Source organism: Cavia porcellus, unplaced genomic scaffold, assembly GCF_034190915.1.
Source record: "Cavia porcellus strain 051 isolate PalLab524CR breed Dunkin Hartley unplaced genomic scaffold, mCavPor4.1 scaffold_37, whole genome shotgun sequence".
Taxonomy (NCBI): Eukaryota; Metazoa; Chordata; class Mammalia; order Rodentia; family Caviidae; genus Cavia; species Cavia porcellus.
This window is the reverse complement of record NW_026947520.1, coordinates 10,676,040-10,699,014: the sequence shown is the minus strand read 5'-3', so window position 1 is coordinate 10,699,014 and position 22,975 is coordinate 10,676,040. Positions and strand designations below refer to the sequence as shown.

The following is a 22,975-nucleotide window of genomic DNA, read 5'->3' as shown; positions in this document are numbered from 1 at the left end:
TTTACAAATGACCTAGGTGGGCAGGGACACCCAAGGATGGTCCTTCCAACAAAGGAGGCAAAAGGGAACTTCTTAGCATGGAATCTAGCCAGTTAGCGCTTTGGCAGGCGGAGGATGAGGACAGAGGTCAGGCATCCCAGATATGTCTCCAGGTTTCCTGGGATGGGTCCCTGAGACTGAGTTCTCTCCTGAGGTCCAAACTCTCCAAGACCAAGCTCTTTGGCGCTTGGTCATGGCTCGTGGGCCAGGCCACTCTCTGTGATCCTGCTGTGGAAGAAAGGCGTTCCAGACTAGTGGGAGGAGACAAGCGATACGCTCCCTGTGTCAGAGTGGACCCTTGGGTGTTTTCTGACCACCTGAGGCCTACAAGGGTAAACTGGGGATTCAGGCCAATAGATCCTTTCTAAACTGATGTGATAAGAGCGGTGGCCCACATCTATAACCCCAGCTCCCTGGGAGGCCGAAGCAGGAGAATTGCAAGTCTGAGCCCAGCCTGGGAAATTTAGCCACGTACTAAGACCCGGTCTCAAAACATTTTTTATTTTTTATTGTTTTTTGGTCTTTTTTCCTTTTTATCGGTACCAGGGATCGAACTCACAACTGCCTGCTTGCAAGGCGGGTGCTTATACCACTGAGCTAAATCTCCAGCTCCAAAATATTTTTTAAAAGTGCTAGATGTTTGTGTGCATTAGTGTGCACCTCTGTGTGTGTGTGTGTGTGTGTGTGTGTGTGTGTGTGTGTGTATGTATGTGTGTGCAAGCTAATGCTCTGGTGATGTAGCTCAGTATAAAAGACCTGGGTTCGATCTCTAGCATAAGTAAATAAATAAAGCAATATGGCTTTATTCCAGGAATCCCTTGATCTCATCAGCATCATCTCATCAGCCTGCTTGTAATGATCTTGACTTTGTCACAGTTCAATGGGAAGCTGACTGATTTGAGAAGTCAGAAACAGAGTGGGGGGGTGGATATCAAGCAGGCTCAATCCGGGCCCATTCTGGGTAATATAATTATCAGTGATCTGAGATAATGGAATCAGGAATATTTTAATCCAATCTGCACACAAGACAAAACTAGAAGGGGCTTCTCTAGGTGCTAGCGGATTGGAATACAATTTTAAGAGACCTCAAAACATGAGGGTACGTTGTAGAGAGCAGATAACATTTCACACAAGCTAGGATGTAATAGGCAAAACTAAAATGGCCCGAAAGGAGCACAAGGGAAAAAATATTAATAAACCAAATTAAAAGATGGTACACAAAGATCCAGAAATTGTGTGTATCTGGTTTCAAATCTCTAAGGTCCTCAGTGAATCTGGCTCTGGAATTAGAGCCCAAATCCCATCTAGCCAATCAGCACACAGAAAAGGCCACGGGCAGCCTACTGGTTACAGCTCTGTGTGCCAGGCCTTGGGCCACGGGCTCCCTCTGGGCCTCAGTTTCCACAGCAGTGAGAGGAGACGTGAGCTGGACAGGAGGCTGGGAAGGGGCAAGAGGGGCAGGGTGAGTGGGCCAAGCAGGGGAGCAGTCTTCTTCCTACTGCTGTGTCCCCTGGGCGCCACCCAGGCACTGTGAGGGTGACAGGCCCCATCCTGCCTCCAGGTCTGCCACCTCACAGCCTCCCAGACCGTCTCTCACTCCCCACTCCTAGACCTGGCTGGATCCAAGACCTGTCCGTAGACTGTCCAGCCCTGGGCCTTGTTTCCCATCCTAGTGGCCAAGCCAGCTGGGGGAAGGGTATTGGGAAGGAGCCCAAGGCTTCTCGCTCCTGTCCTCCTCTATTTCCCCCTCCCAGGCCAGTTACAGGATCACAGCTGATGCCAACACTAGGGGTGGTGCATCTTGGATACCTCGAACCCGGGAAGCAAAGATGTACATAAACCAGCCCTGCACACCACACGTACCCAGCCACACCGGAGGCCGATGCTGCTGAGAGACTCACAGACCGGGTTCCTAAGTGCAGACAGGAGAGGAACGTGGAGGGGCGCTCAAGGCAGGCGGAGTCCCAAGCCTGGGCCGGGGACCACATGGGAGGGTCCCCAGGCTGTGGACTACATGGGAGCGGAGGGCAGCTGGCTGTGAAGCAGCAGTGGGCACCAAGGTAGCTCGCTGGACCCCTTAGAGGGGCCAAGTTGGTGCTCCCCCAGAGTCATGGTCCCCCATGCCTATCGCCCCAGAGATCCGGTGCTCACCCTGCTCCAGGGCCCCCCAACCACAAGTGCCCCTTGCCCTCCCTAGTAAGGCCCTGTGGCCTCACTCCTGTGGCCACAGCCTACCACTCCTGGCTGGGCCACTGGGGACTGGGGATCGAAGCAGCCACTGCCCAATTCATTGTCCCATGGGGCTGAGAGGGCTGGGGTGCCCTCAGACACCTCGACAGTTTGATGGAAGAGAGGGATCATCTCCAGCTCCCTCAGCATGGGGGTCCTGTGAGCCTTAGGCCACCTTGTCCGGTGGGCTATGGCAGCGATTGAAGACAGCCCAGGCAAGAGGACAGGACAAGGACAATCAGCAGCCCCTGCTCCTCCAGGCTGATTGTGGCTCTTCCACCCCACACCCTCCCTCTCCTGCCAAGCACCCCTGGGGAGAAGGAGCCTTCTCAAGCCCTGCCAGTTCCTCTCCTGTGATTTGTTCTGAATTTTCAAACAAAGAGTAATTATGACAGATGTGGTGCAATCAGCATCATTATGCGGGGGGGGGGGGGACGGACAAGAAAGGGAGCTGGGGGCACAGGGGAGGAGTGCTTGTCTTCCTCCTCCTCCGAGGGGCTCCCACCTCCACCTACAGCAGCCCCACAACTCCCAGCTTCCAGGGGAACCTGCCCCATGCCCAGATAGGCTTCTCTTCCAGGAGCTGCAGGTCTAACCGGACCTCTCCACTGTGGCTTGGAGTAGGGGTGCCCCTGCCTGGCCCCTGAGAAGTGGACCTCAGCTTGGCCAGGGCCTTGAGCTCTTCTGTCCTCCTCCATGGCCCATGCGCCCCCACCCCAGGCATGAGTATCTATTCTCAGATACTCAGGATGTCAAGCCTGTGTAGCCTTGGGCAAGTTTACCAATCCTTCTGGGCTTTCATGGGCCCATCTGTAAAACAGGACTCACAAGCCTATTAATGGAATTGCTTCGGGAATTCAGTGCAGGGACTGAGAGAGGGCTTAGAACAGAACAAGTCGGGATTACAGACTCCGTCGTGGAGATCCTCAGCGTCCATCAGTGAGCATGGAGACTCGGAGGCCCTCTGCTCTCTACCCCGGATGTCACACCCATGATCTGCTGGCTGCAAACCACAAAGCCCAGCAGGGCAGGGCCCAAGAAAAACAGAACGACTCACGCCATCTGCTCTGCGGAGCAGGGCCCATAAGACTCCCCGTTTCTGACCCAGAGGGGAAGGAGGCACTTCGGAACGCCAAAGCCAGAGTTCTGATAAGCTAGAATGAGGCCTTTGGCCAGCTCGGCTGCAAGACAGAGTTCGGCCCTCAGTGTTCAAGGCTGTGAAATTTGAAGGCTGGATGTGCTCAGCTCAGATCCCACCTGGAGCCTGGGGAGACGGCAAGGTGCTAGCAATCCTAGGATTCTTCTGCCTCGGGCTGCAACTCAGCAAAAGGGCAAAAGGGCGAGAACTTGGTTCTCTCTCACGGTGGTCTGCCCCCTCCTCTTCATTTCGGTGGTCTGGACTCCATCTGCCCACTCCAAGTCCCCCCCCCGGGGGGGGCCTCTTAATAGTCCCCCCCTTACATTCCAGTGGCCTTGGAGGCAGCAGCCAGACCAGAAAGTCCAGTTCCTGCCCATTATCTCTGCCTGCATCTCACTGCAACCCAACACCAGCATTCCAGAGAGCAGCCCCAGGCTGCCCCTCCGCCCTGGTCAGTGTCAGTGTCCGCACTCCAGTGACAGGCCCCAGCCAGCATCTGGCTTCTCGGATTCTGCACAGAGGCTGAGCCTGCAGGGAGGCGCTGATGTACAGGGAAGCCCTGCACACCTTCTTTTGGGGTCCTCTTAGTCTCTCCTGTTCTGAAAAGGTCACCTGCTTCTGAAACAGGGGGCTCCCAGGTGTGAGCATAGCAAACTGGACAAGAGATAGGACATCTCTAGGCCTACCTGAACCCAGGGGCACTATGTCTCTCACCCCTCATCCCCCTCTTAAGGCCTCTGCTTGGCCTGACTTCTGCCTTCCCGGGAGGTCATGGGGGTGACCATGTCTTGGAACTGGGCAAACAAAGTTGGAGACAAAGGGAACAAGCCCAGAAACTGAGGAGAGGTTCTGGGGGGCAGGAAGAGCAGACAGGCCAGCAGGCTCACTGTGATGGCAGCCAGACCTGGGGCAATAATAAATTAGTAAGAAAACAAGGAGCTGCCTGGCTGGGGTGCCACAGGCCAGCATGGAACCCTCCACACTCTCTACCCCTGGCTGCTCCTCTCAGCTGGCTGGGGAATGATCAGTCCCATCCAGGACCTAATAAAGTTATCCATCACTGCCCCTTGCCCTGTGCAGCCCAAGGGTAAAGTGACTCCCCTGGGAAAGTCCTTGGAGGAGAGGCGGACCCCAGGCCTAGCAGCACACACTCAGGTGCTCACAGAGGTATGCACCTGCATGCAGGCACACACGCGCACACACGCACATCACAGGTCTCTACTTTGCCTGTTTGCAATTAGGCTATGGCTAGAGAAATACAATTGCCATAGGTTGGTCACACTGGCAGATGTTTTGGCAGAATCACTCGGTCCAGTTAAACAAAGACAGCAGTTAGCTGTCCAGTTTTCTATCCTGGGCACCCTCTGTCCTTCTGTTCCATTCTCCCTTTCTTGAAGGCTACGTAAGACAAGCTTCAAGCTGCTGTGCAAAAAGCTTCTTTCTCTGCCTGTCTCTCAGCGCCCCAGCCTGCAGGACTCTGGGGAACCGAGGGAAAGGCCAGGAGTGAAAAAGTCCTTTCTGCTTGGGGGTGGGAAGGGCACCGAGGGGAGGGGGCACTGGGCCTGTTTAGCTCCCAGCCTGCAAATGCCTCCCCTATTCACCGCCCAAATTCCCAGCCCAGGCGCCTGGCCGCTGACAATGCCCGGGACAGGAACAGAGAAGATTTTCACATTGTGTTTAAGGGGCCAGCTGGCTGCCTGCATCTCGGAGCCAAGGTGTGGGAACCAGAAGCTCCAGGCTTCCACACTGAGTCCCGCGGGTGGGGTGAGGGGCAGTGCTGGGCCGGGGAGGGTGGGAGCCCCCTTCCTCCACAGCTAGGACCCCAGGCATGGGGCACAGGGCTGGCCCAGCAGGGAGGGTCGGGGCCCAGGCGAGGAGGGGTGCGGAGGAGTGCGGAGTCCTCGGATTCACACCCCATCTGGCGAGGCAGGGGCCCAGTGTCTCCAGAGATGCACGCTGTGGCGGCCACCCCAGGATCCTGCCCTGGGCACATTGTTCTCCTACCCATCCTCCCCGTTCACAGCTTCTGTTCTTTGAGTTATGCTATCAATTACAAGGCAGGAAGGAGGGAGCAGCGGAGGGAGAGGAAGGGAGGAAGAGGGAGAGAGACCCCCAGAAGGCCACATGTTCCTACAGTGTTTTACCAAACCCTACGGGCAGGGTACGTGAGAAACACAAAAGAAAGAGAAGCCCTTTAGGAGCTTAAACTCTAGTTGAGGGGACAGATGGGCTGCCATGTAGCCACAGAACAGTCACTTAACAATGCCCTTAGAGCCCTGCCATAGTCCCAGCTAAGCTAAACGGTCTTTGGGGAAGACCTGGGGGTGGGAATAGGAGGGGCAAAGAGAGTTGGAGATCCAGGTGCTGTGGCCCAGGCCAGAAATCCCAGCACTTGGGAAGCTGAGGCGTGAGGATGGGGAGTTCAAGGTCAGACTGGGCTATGAAGACATCTATTTATCTCTAAATAAATAAAGATGGGCAAATTGCAGGCAAGGCAGGTCAGGTGTGTCTCACGGACTAGAAGATTTAATATCATAGAGCAAAGACAGGCTTCACTCCATTGCCCCAACCTTTTTTAGGGGGTACTGGGGATTGAACCCAGAGTTCTTGCACTGAGCTACCTCCCTAGCAGTCTTTTAAATCCCTAGGTCTGCCTAGGTTGCCAAGTTGCCTTGGCTGGGCTCAGGGAGCTGACCTCAGGGAAGGAGGGATGGTCAGTCCCATGCAACTGGCCTGAGCAATCCGGTGAGGAAGGTTGCATGGTTTCCTCTCCCTCCACTCAGGGTCCCAGAAGACACTCAGGGCCGAGTTCTCCTGACCCCAGCCAGGCCTACGCCCAGACTCGGGCCCAGATTTCTCCCGGTGAGCATGGAAGAGCAGCTGGTTCCGGCTTCCCTCGGACGTGCTGGCAATGGTCCGAACCCAGAGCAGGGGCCGGGAACCTGGAGAAACTGGGAATCTGAGCAGAGCCAGCACTGCCAGCCTTTCCCACTCTCTACTCTTCACTGCCTGTTCCCAGTCTGGACAGCAGGACCCTTCCTGGGAGTAATAATAGTTATCCCTTCTCAGAGTAATAATAGTTACTGTGCCATCCCAGCCCTCGAGTGGTGAGGCAGGAGGATTGCTGTGAGTTTCAGGCCAGCCTGAGCTCTGAAATGAGACCCAGCCTCAAAAAACAAAAAAACTAAATAAAGATGAAGAAACACAGCTCATAGCACGTGTGTACAACTCTAGGTATTCAGGCAGCTAAGGCAGAAGGAGCCAAAGACAATTCTAGCTATTCAGGCAGCTCGTTCAAGGCCAGTCTAGCAATTTAGCAAGACTTTTTCTCAAAAATAAAGGTGGGGCAGCCAGGCATGGTGGCACATAGCTGTAATCCCAGCACTTGGGAGGCTGAGGCAGGAGGATCTATACAAGTTCAAGGCCAGTCTGATCTGCATAGTGAAACTCAAACTGCATAGTGCAAACTTCTTTTTGTCAAAAATACATAAAGAAAGAAAGAAAGAAAGAAAGAAAGAAAGAAAACTAGCTCAATGATCCCAGGATTCCATTCTCAATAAATACATACAATAAATAAATGGAAACTGAGGCTGAGACTAGTGGGTGGGGCTAAGGCCCAAATCCACCAAGCCCAGGGCTGTGACTGCCTCCGCCCAGGCTCTCATCCACTGTTAAGCCTGCCCAGTCGGCTTGCTGGGAATCCAGCCAGGATGGAGCTAAGCAGGACCTCCTCCTAAATTAGTGGGTGGTCCTGACCACTAAAGATATGACTTACAAAGCTTCTCCTCCCACCTCAGCATGCCAAGCCCAGGCTGGGTTCTTTCCATCCAGTACCTCACTGGATCCTCCCCTGAACCCTGGGATGAGGGTACAGAGGCTCAAGAACACTCAGCCACCCAGAGCATGGGCACATTGTGACTGGGCTCCTGAGAGAAACAAAAAGCAAGCCAGGTGTGGTGGCACAGGCCTGTAATCCCAGAACTTGGGAGGCTGAGGCAGGAGGATCACTAGTCTGGGCCACAGTGAGTTTAAGGGCAGCCTCAAATGCAGAGTGAGACCCTGTCTCAAAAGAAAAAGAGAGAGAGAGAGAGAGAGAGAGAGAGAGAGAGAGAGAGAGAAACAAAAATCCAGGCCAGACCCATGTTCTGAAATCAAAACTTCTAGGTGACGCAGGCTCAGTTCAGTCCCTGAAAGCTGATCCTGGGTCCCAGATCTCTATCCCAGCTGCCCCAGGGGCCTGAGACCTGGAAGGGAGGTGCAGGAACTGAGGCAGAAGGGGACTCATTGACCCCACTCTCTGAGGCTGGGCCATTCCTCCTTGGAGCCTTCCAGGCACACAGACATCAGCAAGTGGGCATCAATGCACGCATCCCTGCTCAGCCACCCTTCCAGAGGGACAGTCCAATCTCCTCGGTCTCCCAGCTTCCGCTCCTCCCCAAGGCTCAAGGCCCCCCAGCAGAGGTTAAAACACAAGGTGCCATTGGCTCCAGCGATTCTGCTGCCTGAGAGATTTCCCTAGAGTCCTCCCTAAATGAATCCCAGCGGTGAGAGAGAAAGGGGGCTGGGAGCAGAATCAGGCAGTTTGCTTTGTTGGAGATTAAACTCCACAGGCAGCCAAGATGACACGTAAAGGCTTTGTCCAAGAAAGTGCATTTTAAAATTTCTGGTTCCAAGGGTAGAACCTAGAGATGCTGTGCCACCAAACTACGACATCCCCGATGCTTTAAAAACATTTTTTTTTTTTTTTTTTAAATTTCAGACAAGGTCTTACTAAAGTGCCTAAACTGGCCTGGAATTTGCAATCCAGTCTCAGCCTCCCAAGCAGTGAGGATGACAGGGGTGCACCACCACACCCAGCCAGCATGGCCTTCCAATGAGGAAGCAGCCCCTGGCTCTGGTTCCCAGGTAGCTCCTGTGTGTGGGGCTGAGTGTGGGATGTGCTGATCCTCACAGATGTCCTACGAGGTTGGATGATGTGCCTGCGTCTCAGATGAGAAGGGCTAAGGGAACGGCCTGCGGTGCAGCTCACACTGCTCTGAGCCCCCTGGGCAGGAAAGACTGCACCCACACATATCTACCTGGGTGCCCAGGAGGCTCCTCGGGCTGATCCCCTGGAAGGAGAGGACCGCATATGTCAGTTGGTGCTGAGTGCACTACTCCCTGGCCATCAGCCCCTGCGGAGCAGACGGGAGAAGTGGTCCAGGTCTCCAGAGACTCCTCACGCCTTCTCAGAAAGCCAACTGCCCATGTCACACAACATCTGCAGTGCCAGCGGGCAAATGGGCAGGGAGTGATTGCCCAAGGCAGAGACCCAGGCAGGGCTAATCAGCTTTGACGCTTTCTAGGGACATCAGCCTGTGAAGCGAGAAAAGGGATCCAGCCACTTTGGCTGCTTGGCACCCATGCTCTTCCCCTTGGGGCCTCAGCCTAGCTGGGGGAGACAGGAGGCCAGGTCAGGAAGGCGGTGCCAGGAGGGGAACCCTTCCACTGTCTCTGGGACACCTAAGGATTAGCCAGGCCAGCCCTCCTCCCAGCTCGATTCCTTGCACTGTTAGAGGCTCAGGGCAGCAGAGGTACCACTACTCAGAGGAGCATACTGGGAGAGCACTTGCCGCGTGCGGGTGCGCATGCGTGGCCCTAGGTTCAATTCCGGGCATCACAGAAGTAAATGAATAGATAAACACACAAATATATACATAAACATCCCATCTCCCGCACCCCAGTCCCCGCCCTGGGTCCCTGAGTCGCTTCTGCACACCCAGCCATCTGCTCAGAGGCGCACCAGCCTACCCCCTGCACTGCTGGCAGAGTCGGGGACAGGGGCGGCTGAGCCAGAAGTGATTTGGTCTCCAAGTCCAGGGCTGCCTCCCAGCGAGCTCCAGATGGGGGCTTGGATCGGCCTTCCTTAGAACAAAGGGGCATCTTACTCCCCGCGAGAGGGCTCCTGCCTGGAACAATTCATCACTCACCAGCCGTTCAGAGCAACCGTGCGAATGCCCTCAGAGCCAGGAAGAAACTTGTCAGCGCTGGGCTGGGAAAAAGGCAGCGTGCCATAGGAGTTGGTGAAAGGGCCAAGGGGCTCAGGCTGCCTACGCTGTGGTCCTGCTTTTTTGCCTCTTGTCAGAATGCAGCCCTGAACCCTCAGAGGCTCAGTTTTCTCATCTGCAAAATGGGGGAGGATAAGGGCCCATCTTCTCTGGTCCTTGTGATGATGACTCAGTGGGATGATTCCCATCAAGCACTTAGGGTGCCCAGCACGCAGCAAGCACTTAATAAGCATTAAGGAATCTGAGTGTATGTAGCACACTCCTGGTGGGCACAGATTCAGTGACAATAGGATAACAGAACTTTCAGGACAGAGGGTTAAAGCACACCTACAGCTTTCATCACCACTGGTGGTTCATGAGGGCCAGCAAAGCACTATTTTAGAGCTGAGGCATGTTGTCTGGCCATTTCTCTCCCAGCCCAAAAACCACATCATCGTGAACAGAGACACACATGATTGATATAACTCTAAAATTCTATCGTATCTTTTTTATTTTTTGCAGTGCTGGGGACTGAACCCAGGGCCTTGTCTATACCAGAAAAATGCTCTCCACTGAATGACACCTTGGGTCTCTACTGTATATTTTTTATTTTAAACCATTTGGATTATTTATTTATTTTTGCGGGGATTGAACTCAGGGTCTTTGCATTGAGCAAAAAAGACCCTCTAGCTCCCACACACACACACACACACACACACACACACACACACTATCTATTTATTTGTTTGTTTGTTTTTAGAGAAAGGATCTCCTTATGTACTTCAGGCTGGGCTTGAACTCACAGTGATCCTCCTGCCTCAGCCTCCCACGTGCTGGGCTCACAGGCATGTGCCACCATGCCCAGGTTTGTGTACCGTTTTTTCACTTTGAAACAAGGTTTCACTCACTTAGTCATTAAATTGCCCCCCTAGCTTTGAACTTGTATTCTTCCTGACTCCACCTTCCAGAGTGCTGGGATTATAGGTGTGTGTCACCACATCCAGCTCTTATATATTTTTATTTTTATTTAGTTAGTTAGTTAGTTTTTGGTACCAGAGATGGAATTCACAACCTCCTCCTGCTTGCCAGGCAGACACTTATGCCGTTGAGCTAAATCCCCAGCCCATACTATATATTTTTAAAGTGAGCTTGATTTTTTGGGGTTTTTTTCTTTCTTTTTTTTAAAATTTTTTTGAGGGGGTTGGTATCAGGAATTAACTCAGAACCTCACACTTGCCAGGCAGGTGCTGTACCGCAGAGCAAAATCCCCAACCCCTAAAAGCAAACTTATTGACAAGCTTCAGAACTCCATTACTGGTATAGTGAAGTCTTGCCCATAAGCTCTAAAAGTCAATGTAATTAAAAATTGCATGTAGCCCAAATCATCTTTGGATCCCTTGAGTCCCATCCCCAGTACCACCACCAAAAAAAAAAAATCTGTAATCACCCGCAAACTCAGTGGTTTACCTTTCAATGCAAGAACCGCACAGATAGGACTGCAATGCTGGGATGCTGGAAGCTGACGGGCAGAGGAAGCTAGGCCAAGGTCCCCCAAGATGGGCGCAGCCCCACCCACACTGCCAGTGCTGGGCAACATTCTTGGCAATTCACATTCTAATCAGTAAAGGAGCCCAGGATCTAATTCCACCACCAGAGCTCACTGCTGGACTCCTCTCAGCTGGCCCGCCCTAGAACACTGGTCATGGAAGGTTGCTTGAACCTGTCCCACCCTCATGCCCCAGACCAACTGATCAGCACTATTTCTTCTACAAAGGGAAGAAGGGACAAGAAGGGCCGACCACTTACTTGCAGCCTGGATGCGCGCCTTGCGGCTGACCACCAGCCCAAAGCGGTTCTGGGCCACACACTCATAGTCGCCCTCGTCCTCGGAAAGGCTGCCTGGCCGCTCCGTCCAGAAGTGAGGAATCAGCAAGGACCCGTTGGCCAGCACGGTGGCGTGGGTGCTCTCTGGCAGCTCCACCCCGTTCTTCCTCCAGGTGACTCGCACAGGAGGGGTCCCCTCCACTTTGCAGCCTAGTAATAAGGGCTGCCCCGGGACAGCAATGTCATCACTAGGTTCCAGAGCAAATGCCAGTTCTGCAGAGTAACCAAGACCTGCATCAGGGAGGAGGAGAAGGAGAGGTCAGCATGAAATGTACACCCAGGGAGACTTCACACACTGGGACCTCGGGCTCCCTCGTTTCTGTCCTGTTTGTAGGAACCATGCACTACCACGTGTCATCTCGAGCAGTGGGTGTGTGACCACCAGACCAGCTCATGCAGATGAATATTCTTTCTACCATTTCATCTTTCACAGACAAGGAATTGGATACCCAGAGAATCTAAGTGGAAACCTAAAACTCATCCAGGGTCTCACAGTTAGTAGTCAAAAGTCTGGACTCAACAGCAAGAACAATACCAGCACAGGGGCTGCCCCCTGCGTGGTCACCCTGGAGAAGCACTTCCAGGGCGTGGCATTCAGTGTGTCTCGCTCCCTCTCATCTGTTTAAATCAAGGAACAATGGTGCACTTGATGTCAAGGGCTGTATGACCTGATTAACAAACTCCAAGGCACCATGGAAAGGTAAAAGTTCTAAGACAAAGGATGAAATGGCAAAACGTCACGCCTGTTTGTGCTAACTTAACCAGCCTGGTCCAATATGTGGCAGGGCCCGGGGCCCAGGCCAGGCTGTGGCCTGTTGTCATCTTTCCTGTCCTCCCATGCTCTGGGTCTTGGTCTGTGGCTTTTTGTTTTAGGAGGAGATGAACAGTAACCAAGCCAGGCCAGGGGTTTAGCTCAGTGGGACAACACCTGCCTGGTAAGCCCAAGGTTGTGAGTTTGATCTCCAGTACCAAAAAAAAAAAAAAAAAAAAAGACTAACTAACCAAGCCTAATACTTCCTAAGCCCCACCCAACAGCACGGGGTAGGGGGGTCCTAACACTCTGCTGGCAGCAGACCTGGCTGCTCTTGCAAAAGAAAAATGAGCTGAAAGAGCAGGAGAGGAAAGCAGAAAGGCGGGACCAGCCCAGTCCAGGGATCAAGAGAAGCCAAGGCTGCTGGAGAAACCAGCGCTCAGATCCCAGGCAGGGTGCCAAGTGGCCCACAGCACACAACTTAGCAGCCCAGCTAAGACTTGCCTCTAGGAGAAATGACCACCACCCCCAGTCTGAAAGGGCAGTCACAGACCCCGCCTCACACTTCCAGGGGACCAGCAATCTGAATTGGCCCCTGCCTGCCGGAGGGGTGGGGCGCGCCTTGCCAGCCATCACCCCAGGGACTGGAACGTTTTGAAGCACCCGAGGACCCCACTCCTTCAAAGCCCCACCATCCGACCCCTGCCTCGAGTTCGGCCGCCTCACACCCTCCTTCCAACCCCGTGAAGGCAACGCGGGTAAAGTTTCTCTTTGAGGTGGACGCGGTGTTCGGCTTCTTGGGAAGGGAGAGGAGACAGAGCAACCAAAACAAGTCCGCTGAGAACTCGGGGTATGAGCCGAGGGGACTCGAGGGGCGCCCCTCTTCCGTGAGACGGGCCGAGGCGAGGATGGTGGGCGCCCGGCCCCCGGCCAGGAACCTCCTGGTCCTCTGCTTCCTCTCCACTCAGTCTCCTCGAGCGCTCTAAATCCGGGACGCGCCCCGCGTAGACCTCTGGGTTCCGGCTCAGACCCGGCTCACACTCTCCTCTCCGGCCTCGGGCTACCGGGGGTCTCCGCGTGCCCCAGCTTGCAGCCCTCGGGTGGGACTCGGCCGTGCGGTGACCTCCCACGCTGGCCTCGCCGCGCCCCTCGCGCGCACGCACGCACGTCCGGGACCCAGAGCGTGCCCCGAGTTCCCGAGGTGCCTCCCCGGGGCTCGGTCCTCGCTCCCCACGCCCGGCCCTCGCTCACCCTGGCCCGGCGCGGACAGCAGCAGCGCGGGCAGCAGCAGCAGCAGCGGCGGCGGCGGCAGCAGCAGGGGCGCGGGGCGCGGCGCAGCCATGGGCGCTCTCGGGGCGCGGGGCTCCCGGGCCTCTCTCGGCTCACAGCGTCCCGCGGGGCCGACGCCGGGGCCGAGACCGGGGCCGGGGCTCGGGCCGGGGCCGAGCCCGGGCGGCGGGGGGCTGAGGCCGCATGCCGCCTAGGAGCGCGGGGGGCGCAAGGGGAGCGCGGCTCGCGCCATCTTGCACCCACCCACCCGGCCGGCGATCTGTCAGCCTCGCCCGGGGAGCGCGCTCCACACTCGCCCCGCCCGCGCGCCCCGCCCTCCGCTCCGCCCGCCGCCCCCTTCCTCCCCTCGCCCCCCTCCCCGCGCGTCCCCTCCTCCAGCCCCCTCTCCCCGGAGGCCGGGTCTGGGGAACAAAAGAGCCGGCGAGCGCTTTAAGCGGCCGGACATTCCCGGCTGCGCGGCGGACGCGCCCCCTGCGCTTTGAACTGGAGCTGGGGCGGCCGGCGCCCTCTGGGGCTGCAGCCGGGGGTCCCCTCACGGCCCGCTGGTCGAGGATCTAAGGGAGCTGGGAACGCAGACCCAGTGGACTGTGGAGCGAGCGGGTCCGGGGCGGCGGACAGACATGCAAAGCCCCACTATTTGCAGGGCTCCACTATTTTTGCCTCGTCCTCCTCCACTGTCTCGAGTCTGTTTTCGAGAGCTAATTCCCCCCCAAAGCTGCTCAAAGTTATCATAGGTTCTGTATTCCATAAGTTCCTGGTCCTGGCAGTCCAAGGATAGGTCGTTTAGCTGGAAGACCGGCCTCTCTGCACTTGGGAGTTGTGGCACGTGGGTGGACTACCCGGGCATAGCAGACCCGCCTGGACAATGAGATCGCTAAAGTACACCCTTGAGTTCTCTCCCGGCCCCTACTGCTTCAGCCTTGCGGTGCAGCAGGGCCAACCACGGCCTCCCTGTGCGGGGCTGAAAGGCGACGATAAGCCTATCTCTCCCGCGCAGCCCTGGAAACCTCTAAACAACCTGGTAGCTGGGCAAGCACCTTGAAGTGAAAATTGCCAGTAACGTCTCTGGGCAGCAAAGAACACTCAGTATCTTATGACAAAGAAATGTGTGAGAATGAGGTCGCGGGGGAAGAATGTTAGAGGAGGTGAGCAAGTCACAGAAAACACACTTTGCCCTCCCGCTAGGGTTTGACTCCTGGCGGCTTGCTGCTGTAGTAAAGGGTCTGCAGTTGACTGGAGGGTGATGAACTCAGTCCACCAAGGTCACTGAGCAGCTCCTACTCAACTCCCAGAGCTGGGGATGTAAAAGTGGCAGCTCTCTGGGCCTTGGGCCTTGGGTCTCGGCGGGATGCCAAGGTGTGACTAGATCTCTCTTGATTCTAACTCTGGAACCCTGGGACTGTACATAAAACTAACTTTGGTGCAGAGGCCGAAGCGCAGGCCTCCAGAACTCAGACTGCCTGTGGATGGCCAAGCCCACTGACCCAGCAGGAGGCCTTGCTCAGCCCAGGAACCTTCACTGTGCAGCAGCAGGCAGCAGTGGAGAAATTCAAGGTCAGGGGCCCCAGAGTGCTGGAGCTGAAATGTGAGGAAGGGCTGTGGGGAGTGCGGGGGCTACTGACCCTGGGCAAGGTAGGGAAGGAGGGGCTTCCTGGCCCCGAAGGCCCTGGAACTCCCTCCTGCAGGGCTTGACTCCTCCACCACCTCTTCTTGGCTCATCCTGGACTCTGGAGAGGTCAAATTGGTGTCCTGAATTGCTGTCATTTTAAATTCATCTTGACAAGTGTTTAATTCTCCTTCATCACAACCCTCAGTCTGAGAGTGGATGCAAATAATGGCTATTCTGCTGCATGCAAAATGGGCAGTATCTCTCTGTATGATCTGTCAATTAACTCCGGGGCTGGCCCACCCTTCACTTTGGGGGTGGTCCTGGGCAGAGCAGCCTCTGCCTCTGGGTTCCTTCCAATAAAGAGCACCACTTGCTTCAGTCTCTGCAAAGATCCTCAGCCCAGAGCAGCTGCCAACTATAAGCCTGTGATTCATGGGGCCAGTGTGGAGTCCTGCATGGGAGGCGGTGTGAACACAAGAGCTGGTGGACAGCGAGGTGCTTATGCAGGCGAGTGTGCACAGGACAATCTGGCCTTGCAGACACTGTGCTGGTGTAGGAATGCGCAGCCACAAGTCAGTCTGATGACCAGATTTATATAGCATAGCTGTAGAAACTGCTGCTCTTGTACTCAAGAATGGGGTGGGAGTATGTGTGCAAAGTGTATGCCCAGACCAAGGGCTCCCCTAAGAGTCAAAGAACACATGCTCCCTGGTTTCCAGTTGTGTTTTGCAGGGATGGGCAAGTTGAACCCAAGTGCCTGCTGAGGGAGAAAGATGGCTTGGGTGTTTTTCTTCTCATCTTCAACCTTCAAAAAACCATCCTCTTTCCCATCCTGGTGGAAGTAAACTTCCTAAGGCAGAAAAAAAACTGAAGAAATCCTACTCGTTGGGGTTCCATCAAGAATCACGTAATTCGACCCCCAGTACCGATAAAAAGGAAAAAAAATCACGTAATTCTGGAAAATACTTTATTAATTCATCATCGGGATAGATACATGATCAACGCCTTTTCTTAACACTAAAGAATATAATATCCGTGAGGGGAAGAGATGCTGGAAAAATAATTAAATAATGCAGCATAAACTAAATACAGACAAATAAATGAGCAGGGACCAGTTACGCTTGTCATGCATCAAGAAAAGAAAACTATTTAAATGAGACTCAAAAAACTTAAGGCATCATGGTAAGTGATAAAGGGATTAATACCCTGTAAAAGGCCAATCGACTCTTTTCTAATAAAAATACTGCTACAAAGACACAAACCTAACACTTCCAAATTACCCAGAGCCCAAATCATATATAATGCTCCTAAGTAATGGCCACTTTCTTATCAACTGTGAGTTATAGGCAGATACCAGATTTATGACTTATTTGCTTTTGAGAAACAATTTTCCACCCAACCTAATGGGTTATAAATTGTCTCATTTGCAGCTATTTAATTTAAACCAGAACCTCAGTGCCTGTTAAACAAGAACATGAAAAATGACCGATGTGGTGTAACGCTAAGAGCCTACTGTTAAAACAGCCATTTAATTCAGGGCAGTCTTATTTTCTTTAAAAAAAAAAAATCAAACCAGCAAAATAAAATGAGGCTTTTGACCTTCGGAGCAATGATGAAACGTATTGTGGTGCTGGCCACAGTCAAGCTGAATGCCACAGAAACAATGCAAGTGACAATTCTGTCTTTAACGAGATACAAAAGCGACATTAATAATCTTTAGTGTTATCACAGGCTGGCTGGAGGAGGGGCGGAGGAGGAAATGTAGGTGAGGATGTCAACTCTGAGTGACACCCGGTCGTAATAAACACAGATGCTTTCAGGGTCTGCAACTGACGTTTCACCGTTTAAAAAAAAGAAAGGAAGAAAGGAAAGAAAGATAGGCTTGATTATTTCTAATTTGGCCCAGTAGCCAGTTAACTCTTGATGTACCCAGGAGTTAGGGAGAGGAGGCCTGCAGTCTGCGCTCCTGAGAAGGCCGGGGTGAGAAACGCAGTGAGTGACATCATTCTCACAGCAGGGCAGACAGAGTCAAGCTGTCCCTGCATGGCACATCAGTAGAAAAGAATTGCAGGATTCAACTTAAAGAAAAGAACAAAACCAAAGGAGCCAGTGACCCTTTTCCTGCAGCACCTTAATCAGGTTCAAGGCGCCGGGCATGAACTCCTGAAAACTGAAAAGTCAGAACCTCCTCCGGGCAGCAAGCCTGCCTCCCTTCCTAGAGGGCATGGAAACGTCCTGTCTCAAAACCGCCCCGCCCCCGTGTGTGACCCGGATTTGATTCACCCCTCCAAGGAGGACCTTCCCATCCTGACCCCAGGAGAAAGGAAGGGCAGGAGAAGCTGGAAGGCCTCCTATGAACCTACCCTGGGGAGGGGGCTCGGTGTGCCCAAGCTACAGGGGGTGGCAGGGGTGCCCCAGGGGAGGGGGCACAGGTGTGCACTATGGCCTGGAAGTAGACATGAGGTAGTCATGTTGTTAGGGAAAGATGCAGGGGCGTTGAACCCAGGCAGGAGAATTAGATGTTGTAGTTAGGAGAGGCAGGAGAGACAGAACAGAGAGAGAAACCAGAAAGTGGGAGAGAGAGATGCCAGGGAGCAGAGCTGGCACCAGAACTGGCACAGCAAGGTGGCCTGGAGACATTGAGGGGAAAGGAAAGAAGAGCAAGAGAAAGCAGATTTCCAAAGCCAGGCACTTCCCAAAGCACACAATCAGACGCAGGCCACACCCGAAGGTGGCCAGGGAGACCCTCTCCGTCTAGGTCTGGCTGGGCATGTGGGCAATGTAGCTAAAATGTGAGGCCTGTGGAGCCTGCGTGCACAGGAAGCGGGCTGGGGCCCTCTCTGTCAAACAGGTGCTGGAGACACTCTCAGAGTGCAGAATAAAAGGCTGGGTGATGGTGTGGCAGAGCCCACAGGACAGGGTCAGGCCACCCCGAGGGTTGACAGGCCACAGTGACCACTGCTGGGGATGCCAAAGGCTTCCCAGCTCACCAAGCTGTACGCTTCACACACGTGTGTATCACAGGTAGCAATGGTTCACGTGTCCCTCACATGTCACCTATGTGCTGCAAAGACAAGGGAGGAGCCAATAATCCGATTCTTCTGCCTCCAGCTAAAGCATCCTAGGCAGTTCCCAAGTGAATAACGCTATCTGTGGGTACGTGTGTGTGCATGCGTGGGTTTGTGTGCCGTGTCCCGTGTGCTGCACTGGCCTCCCTCAAACTGTACCTTCCTCTCAGGAGACCTAAGCAGAGGAAGAGATGGGGGCTCCAGGCAGGTCTGGGCTGGCCCCTGGAGGGCAGAGGGCTGTGGGCTGGCAATTGTCCCCAGGTGCCTCCTGTAGAGTCTTGCAGGGCTGGAGGTCCAGGTAGGCACGGAGGGCACTGGCTGACTCGGGTAGGCAGGTGAGTCGGTCTGCCCTGGCAGCTGCCTGCTCACACTCCCCAAGCTCCTGGTTCAGCCAGTCTGACCCCTGCCCAAGATCTGCAATGCCAGAGGCGAAACCAGGAGCCTCTACAGGCTGCAGGTCATCAGGCTCCGGGTCTTGGAAATGGAGGTCAGGCCTCTCTCTGCAAGCGCTGAAGTCCGAGTGAACAATGACCTCGGCCTCCACCTGGTTCCTGCATGCTGGGGGTGGTTTCTTCCTCCCGTTTCCCTGGTTAGAGTAGAGAACAAGAAACAGAGGATGGTCACTGGGAAGAAGGAAAAAGCCAGCAGCAGGTGGAGAGCATGACCCTCCATCAGAGTGTCTTGCATGCAAGGTGGGAACAAGAACGCAGTAACTGCGCGGGTAGACAGGATGCTCAGGCCTGGGTAAGGGCTCCAGTCTCTGTCAGGGGCTCCGGGAGGACGACAGGCGCAATGCATTAGGCCGGCCTCCCTCTCTAGGCCTGAGTGGAGGAGAACCTGCCCCCAATCTTAGTGAAACACCTGTTCCTCCAAATGGGCTTCCCTGCCCCCCACTCAACCTTGCAGACACCGGGTCTCCTGGCTGGACCTCTCTCCCCAGGAAAGTCACCCGCCCCAAGGGTCCAGACAGCTCACTGCACCCCCCCGCATCTCCACAGCGCGCTGACCTTGATGGCGTCATACACGAGGGCCTGCAGTAGCAGCGTCTGCCCGGTGCCGGCAGGGGGCAGAAGGGCTCGGGTCAGAGTGGGCTTGGGGCCAGCCTGGGGCAGCTCGCAGCTTGCCCAGGACCCTGCCCAGCTTGGTACCCCCGGATGACCCCAGGATATCTGCACAGGAGAAAAAAGGGACACTGAGGCAAGGGGCTGTGGTTGCCTCTATAGGGGAAACTGAGGTGGGGTGTTGTACACGAGCCGAGCCTGACAGTAGATGCTCTGTGCAGTGTGGGCTCCTCCTCACTCCGCAGAGGGAGAGGGCAAGGTGAGGGATGACTGGTCAGCTGGGCAGATGCGACCTGCCTCCACGGAGCCCTCCCGTCCCAGCCCTATTTAGCCACAGCCAAGGCGCCAGCCTCTTCACCCCCCACTGGGAAAGGCTGGGACCTAAGGGTCTCCTCAGCCCTGGGGTGAGCGGGAATTTGGGTGATCTGGCCAGTGTGAGTCAGCTGCAGGCAGCCAGTGACAGCCGAGCTGAGCTCTTCTGCAGGGAGGGAGGCGTGGCGGGTCAGACGTTGACGTTGTGCTCTGGAGCCCCCTGGTGGTCGATCTGGGAATGCGCCGAGGCGTGGGACGGATCTACCCAGGGCTTGCAGCCCACACCTGCCCCTCTCACCTTTCTGTTGGACGGCCCCCGGCCATCTGAAACGCTGCCACCCATAAAGCTGTGCACTTCGGCCTTGTCCTCTAGGTCTGAAGGCGGTGGGGACCAGTCTTGGGGATGGGGGTGCACGAGAGACTCCAGTTCGTGGGCCGCAGGGAGACTAGAGGGGCCAAGTCGGGCTCTGGAGTACAGCGCTGGATTCCCAGCTGTGGCCGAGGCGGACAGGCCAGGGAGGGCCTCCCTGGAAGGCAGGAGATGGGTGCAGGGGTCAGAGCGACGAGTGGGGCTGGGATAAGTTCCAGTCCAGCTGGGTCTCTGGGCAACTTCCGGCCTATCCCAGAACCTGCGACCACTGTCAAAGTAGCCAGACTGGCAGATGGGGTCCTTCCCCAGGCTCCAGTGCTACAGAGATCCGGGGCCTCTCTTTCCAAGAGACCAACAGCTACAGATGACAATATGGGCGCCCCCCCCCAACCCATCCCTGTCCTCAGGAGACCATCACTCCCGTCCCTTCATCTCAGAGTCCTTTGCTGCCATGCAGGTATCAAACCCAGGCCTCACACGTGTGCTAGGCAAGAGCCCCACCACTGAGCTAAGCCCCCAGCCCCAGAGTCCTGACTTTAACAGGGCTCCTGGGGCTGCAGAGGCAAGAGAAGGGCTCGTCCAGTCCCAGGCCACAGCCTCTCCTGCAAATCCACCTGCCTGCAGGAAGAGCAGCTGAGGGCTCACCTGTGAGGGCTACGGCGCAGGCCAGCGCACATGCAGGCCAGCAGGCAGAGGAGGCCCAGGCACACGCCCACAATGATGCCTGTGACTGAGTGCACATCCAAGGAGTCTGGTGGGGAGAGAGGTCAGTGCAGATCAAGGACTGGAGAAGGCCATGGGCTCATGGATGAAAGTAACTTGTGTGGCCTCTGCAGAAGCCACCAGCCTCAGCTTTACCCCTTGGAGGGTCACTTTTTTTTTTTTTTTTTTTTTTTTTTGGTAGTAAGCATTGAACCCAGAGGGTTACATCCCCAGCTTTTATATTTTGTTTTGTGACAGTGTCTCATTAAATTACCTAGGTTGGCCTTGAACTCGACTCCTGATCCTCCTGTCTCAGCCTCTTAAGTGGCCAGGATTAAAGATGTGTTCATTACCACACCTGTCTTGCATTTTCATTTTGGACTGAGCCACACAAGTGACACAGCCAGTCCTGCTATTCATCTCCTCTCTACAAAGCTTGTCTCCTGATCACACCAATCCTGCCAAAGAAACTGGACTCTAAACCTCACCCGTGGCCCTGACCAAACCACCCCAGATCCATCCCACTTCCTTGCAGATCTGCCCCATCCCTGCCAATCAGGGCAACTGTCCAAAACGATGAAACAAGGAGCAGTAGTGCCCAGAGATGGAGGGTCCCTGGCAGCCTGCTCCCTGCTGCCCTTATACCTGACAGCTTCTCCTGCAACGTGATCACATCCTGCAGGCGGGAAAAGGGCCCGGGCCCCACCTCCGTGCGAGCCCCCATCTTGAAGAAGTACCGCGTGTGGCTCTCCAGGCCGTGCACCTCTGCACTGAAGATGTTCCCTGAGGGGCGGGGCAACGTCAGCAGGGCTAGTGGGGCCCGGGCGATCCGGGGGCGGGGCGATCCGGGGCGGGGCGATCCGGGGGCGGGGCGATCCGGGGGCGGAGCCTCACCTTCTGTAGTGAGCAGCGTCCACTGGTGTTCCGGCTGCGTGTGGTTGTTGCTGTACAGGATCAGGTACTCCACGATTTCGCCGTTGGGCTCCGTTGGGGGACACCAGTGCAGCCGCACGGTGGACGGCGTCAGGGGGCTCAGACGCAGGTCCGATGGTGGCGTCGAGGGCCCTAAGTGCAGAGAGGGTTAGAGGAGGACAGCTTAAGGGAGGGGGCGCGGTCTCCCCTCTTCCTCCTGCAGCACAGTAGACCGGGTGCTGGCGGCAGCAATGTGGCGCGCAGAGCTTTGCTCCCGTCCTCCCTCCCAAAAACTCCCGCGGGCTCAGCTCAGCTCACGCCCAGGAGAGGCCGCGTGGCGACGGCACTCACGATCCGGCAGCGTGGAGCGCTCCACCACCGAGCCAAAGGGCCCGTCCATGTCCACGCCGTGGGACTGCACCGCGAACTCGTACTTGGTGAACGGTTTCAGGCCGCCGATGAGGACGTCTTCTCCCGAGCTGCGGCAGGAAATGGCCAGGAACCTCAGACCCGAGCCCCTCTCCGATGAGCCAGCCGCGCTCTCCTCCAGGGGCCTCCCCAAGAACCCGAGCTGCTTCTGTCTCCCCGCATGGCCCCCTCGGCAACCTCCGCGCATCTCCGCGGCCTTCCACGCCGTGCTCTGAGTCATCCTAGCAGGGACCCGGCTGCTGCCCTCTACGGGCGGGTCTGAGGACAGGGCCAGGGCCCGGGGCTCTCAGATGGGGACCAGCGACAGGTCAGGCTCCTGAGGCTGGGATCAAGCTGTGTCGCTGACAGTGGAATCCGGCGGCTCTTTCTCACCTGCAGCCCCTTAGCGCGCCCCCATGTTCAAGTAAGCCCATCCCTCCCCGTCACAGCCTCAGCCCCCTCCCACCTGGTGTAATAGGTGACCAGGGAGGCGTTCCTGAGCCCCCAGGGGCTGAAGCGCACGGTATAGTTGACGATCTTTACTGTGGTGAAGTCCGGCTTCTTCCACCGCAGCCAGATAGATGTGGAGCTGTTGGATTCCGCGTGGACGTGGGCGGGAGGCAGGGGTGGCCCCCGCTGGACAGGTAAATCTTCGAAGAACAGCGGGTAGGAGAGGTCATCCATCCCTAAGTCCATGCAGCTGTCTACATTCACAAGCCTCCTCCTTGGGCCCTCCCTTGGTTGGGCCACTTGTTTTGTTGTTGGTACTAGGCAATGTTGCATAAGCTGCACCTCCAGCCCCTTCTTAATTTTTTAATTTTGAGGCAGGATTAATCACTTAGTTGCCCAGGTGGGGCTGGAACTTGTGATTCTTCTGCCTCTGCCTCCTAGAGTGCTGGGCTTGCAGTCGGTCAACACCTCATGCAGTGTGGCCCTGAGTCTTGTGGCATTATTTCCACCTCACACATAATGAAAAGGAAACTTCCAGAACTTGGAGTGATTTTTGTGAAGGTAGCACACACAGCAGACGCAGACCACTCATATATAGGAATGTGTGTGTGTGTGTTTGTGTGTGTGTGAGAGAGAGAGAAAGAGAGGGCACCTCGTGGAAATTAAGAGCACACACTGGAGCCAGGCCGTCTGGGCTCAAATTCCAGCTCTGCCACTTATCACTGT

The 22,975-nt window shown here is 55.5% G+C and overlaps 2 protein-coding genes across 5 annotated transcripts in view; both read right to left on the bottom strand.

Annotated features, from left to right (window-relative positions):
* Igdcc3 (immunoglobulin superfamily DCC subclass member 3) overlaps positions 1 to 13,631 on the bottom strand; it is a 34,604-nt gene extending 20,973 nt beyond the window's left edge. Inside the window, exons 1-2 of one of the 2 annotated variants that reach the window (XM_063243253.1) lie at positions 13,319 to 13,631; positions 11,239 to 11,547 (exon numbers count right to left, since the gene is read on the bottom strand). In XM_063243253.1, the coding sequence (XP_063099323.1) occupies positions 11,239 to 11,547; positions 13,319 to 13,409 (400 nt within the window). In that variant the 5' untranslated portion in view covers positions 13,410 to 13,631. The remainder of the gene's footprint in view (positions 1 to 11,238; positions 11,548 to 13,318) is intronic. The other variant, XM_003463503.4, reaches the window with a different exon arrangement.
* Positions 13,632 to 15,919: 2,288 nt separating this feature from the next.
* Positions 15,920 to 22,975, bottom strand: part of Igdcc4 (immunoglobulin superfamily DCC subclass member 4) — a 33,109-nt gene continuing 26,053 nt past the window's right edge. For 2 of the 3 annotated variants that reach the window (XM_063243287.1, XM_063243286.1), the window contains exons 13-20: positions 22,266 to 22,449; positions 21,710 to 21,870; positions 21,374 to 21,544; positions 21,125 to 21,262; positions 20,423 to 20,528; positions 19,706 to 19,934; positions 19,042 to 19,203; positions 15,920 to 18,620 (exon numbers count right to left, since the gene is read on the bottom strand). In XM_063243287.1, coding sequence (XP_063099357.1) covers positions 18,210 to 18,620; positions 19,042 to 19,203; positions 19,706 to 19,934; positions 20,423 to 20,528; positions 21,125 to 21,262; positions 21,374 to 21,544; positions 21,710 to 21,870; positions 22,266 to 22,449 — 1,562 coding nt within the window. In that variant the 3' untranslated portion in view covers positions 15,920 to 18,209. The remainder of the gene's footprint in view (positions 18,621 to 19,041; positions 19,204 to 19,705; positions 19,935 to 20,422; positions 20,529 to 21,124; positions 21,263 to 21,373; positions 21,545 to 21,709; positions 21,871 to 22,265; positions 22,450 to 22,975) is intronic. The other variant, XM_063243288.1, reaches the window with a different exon arrangement.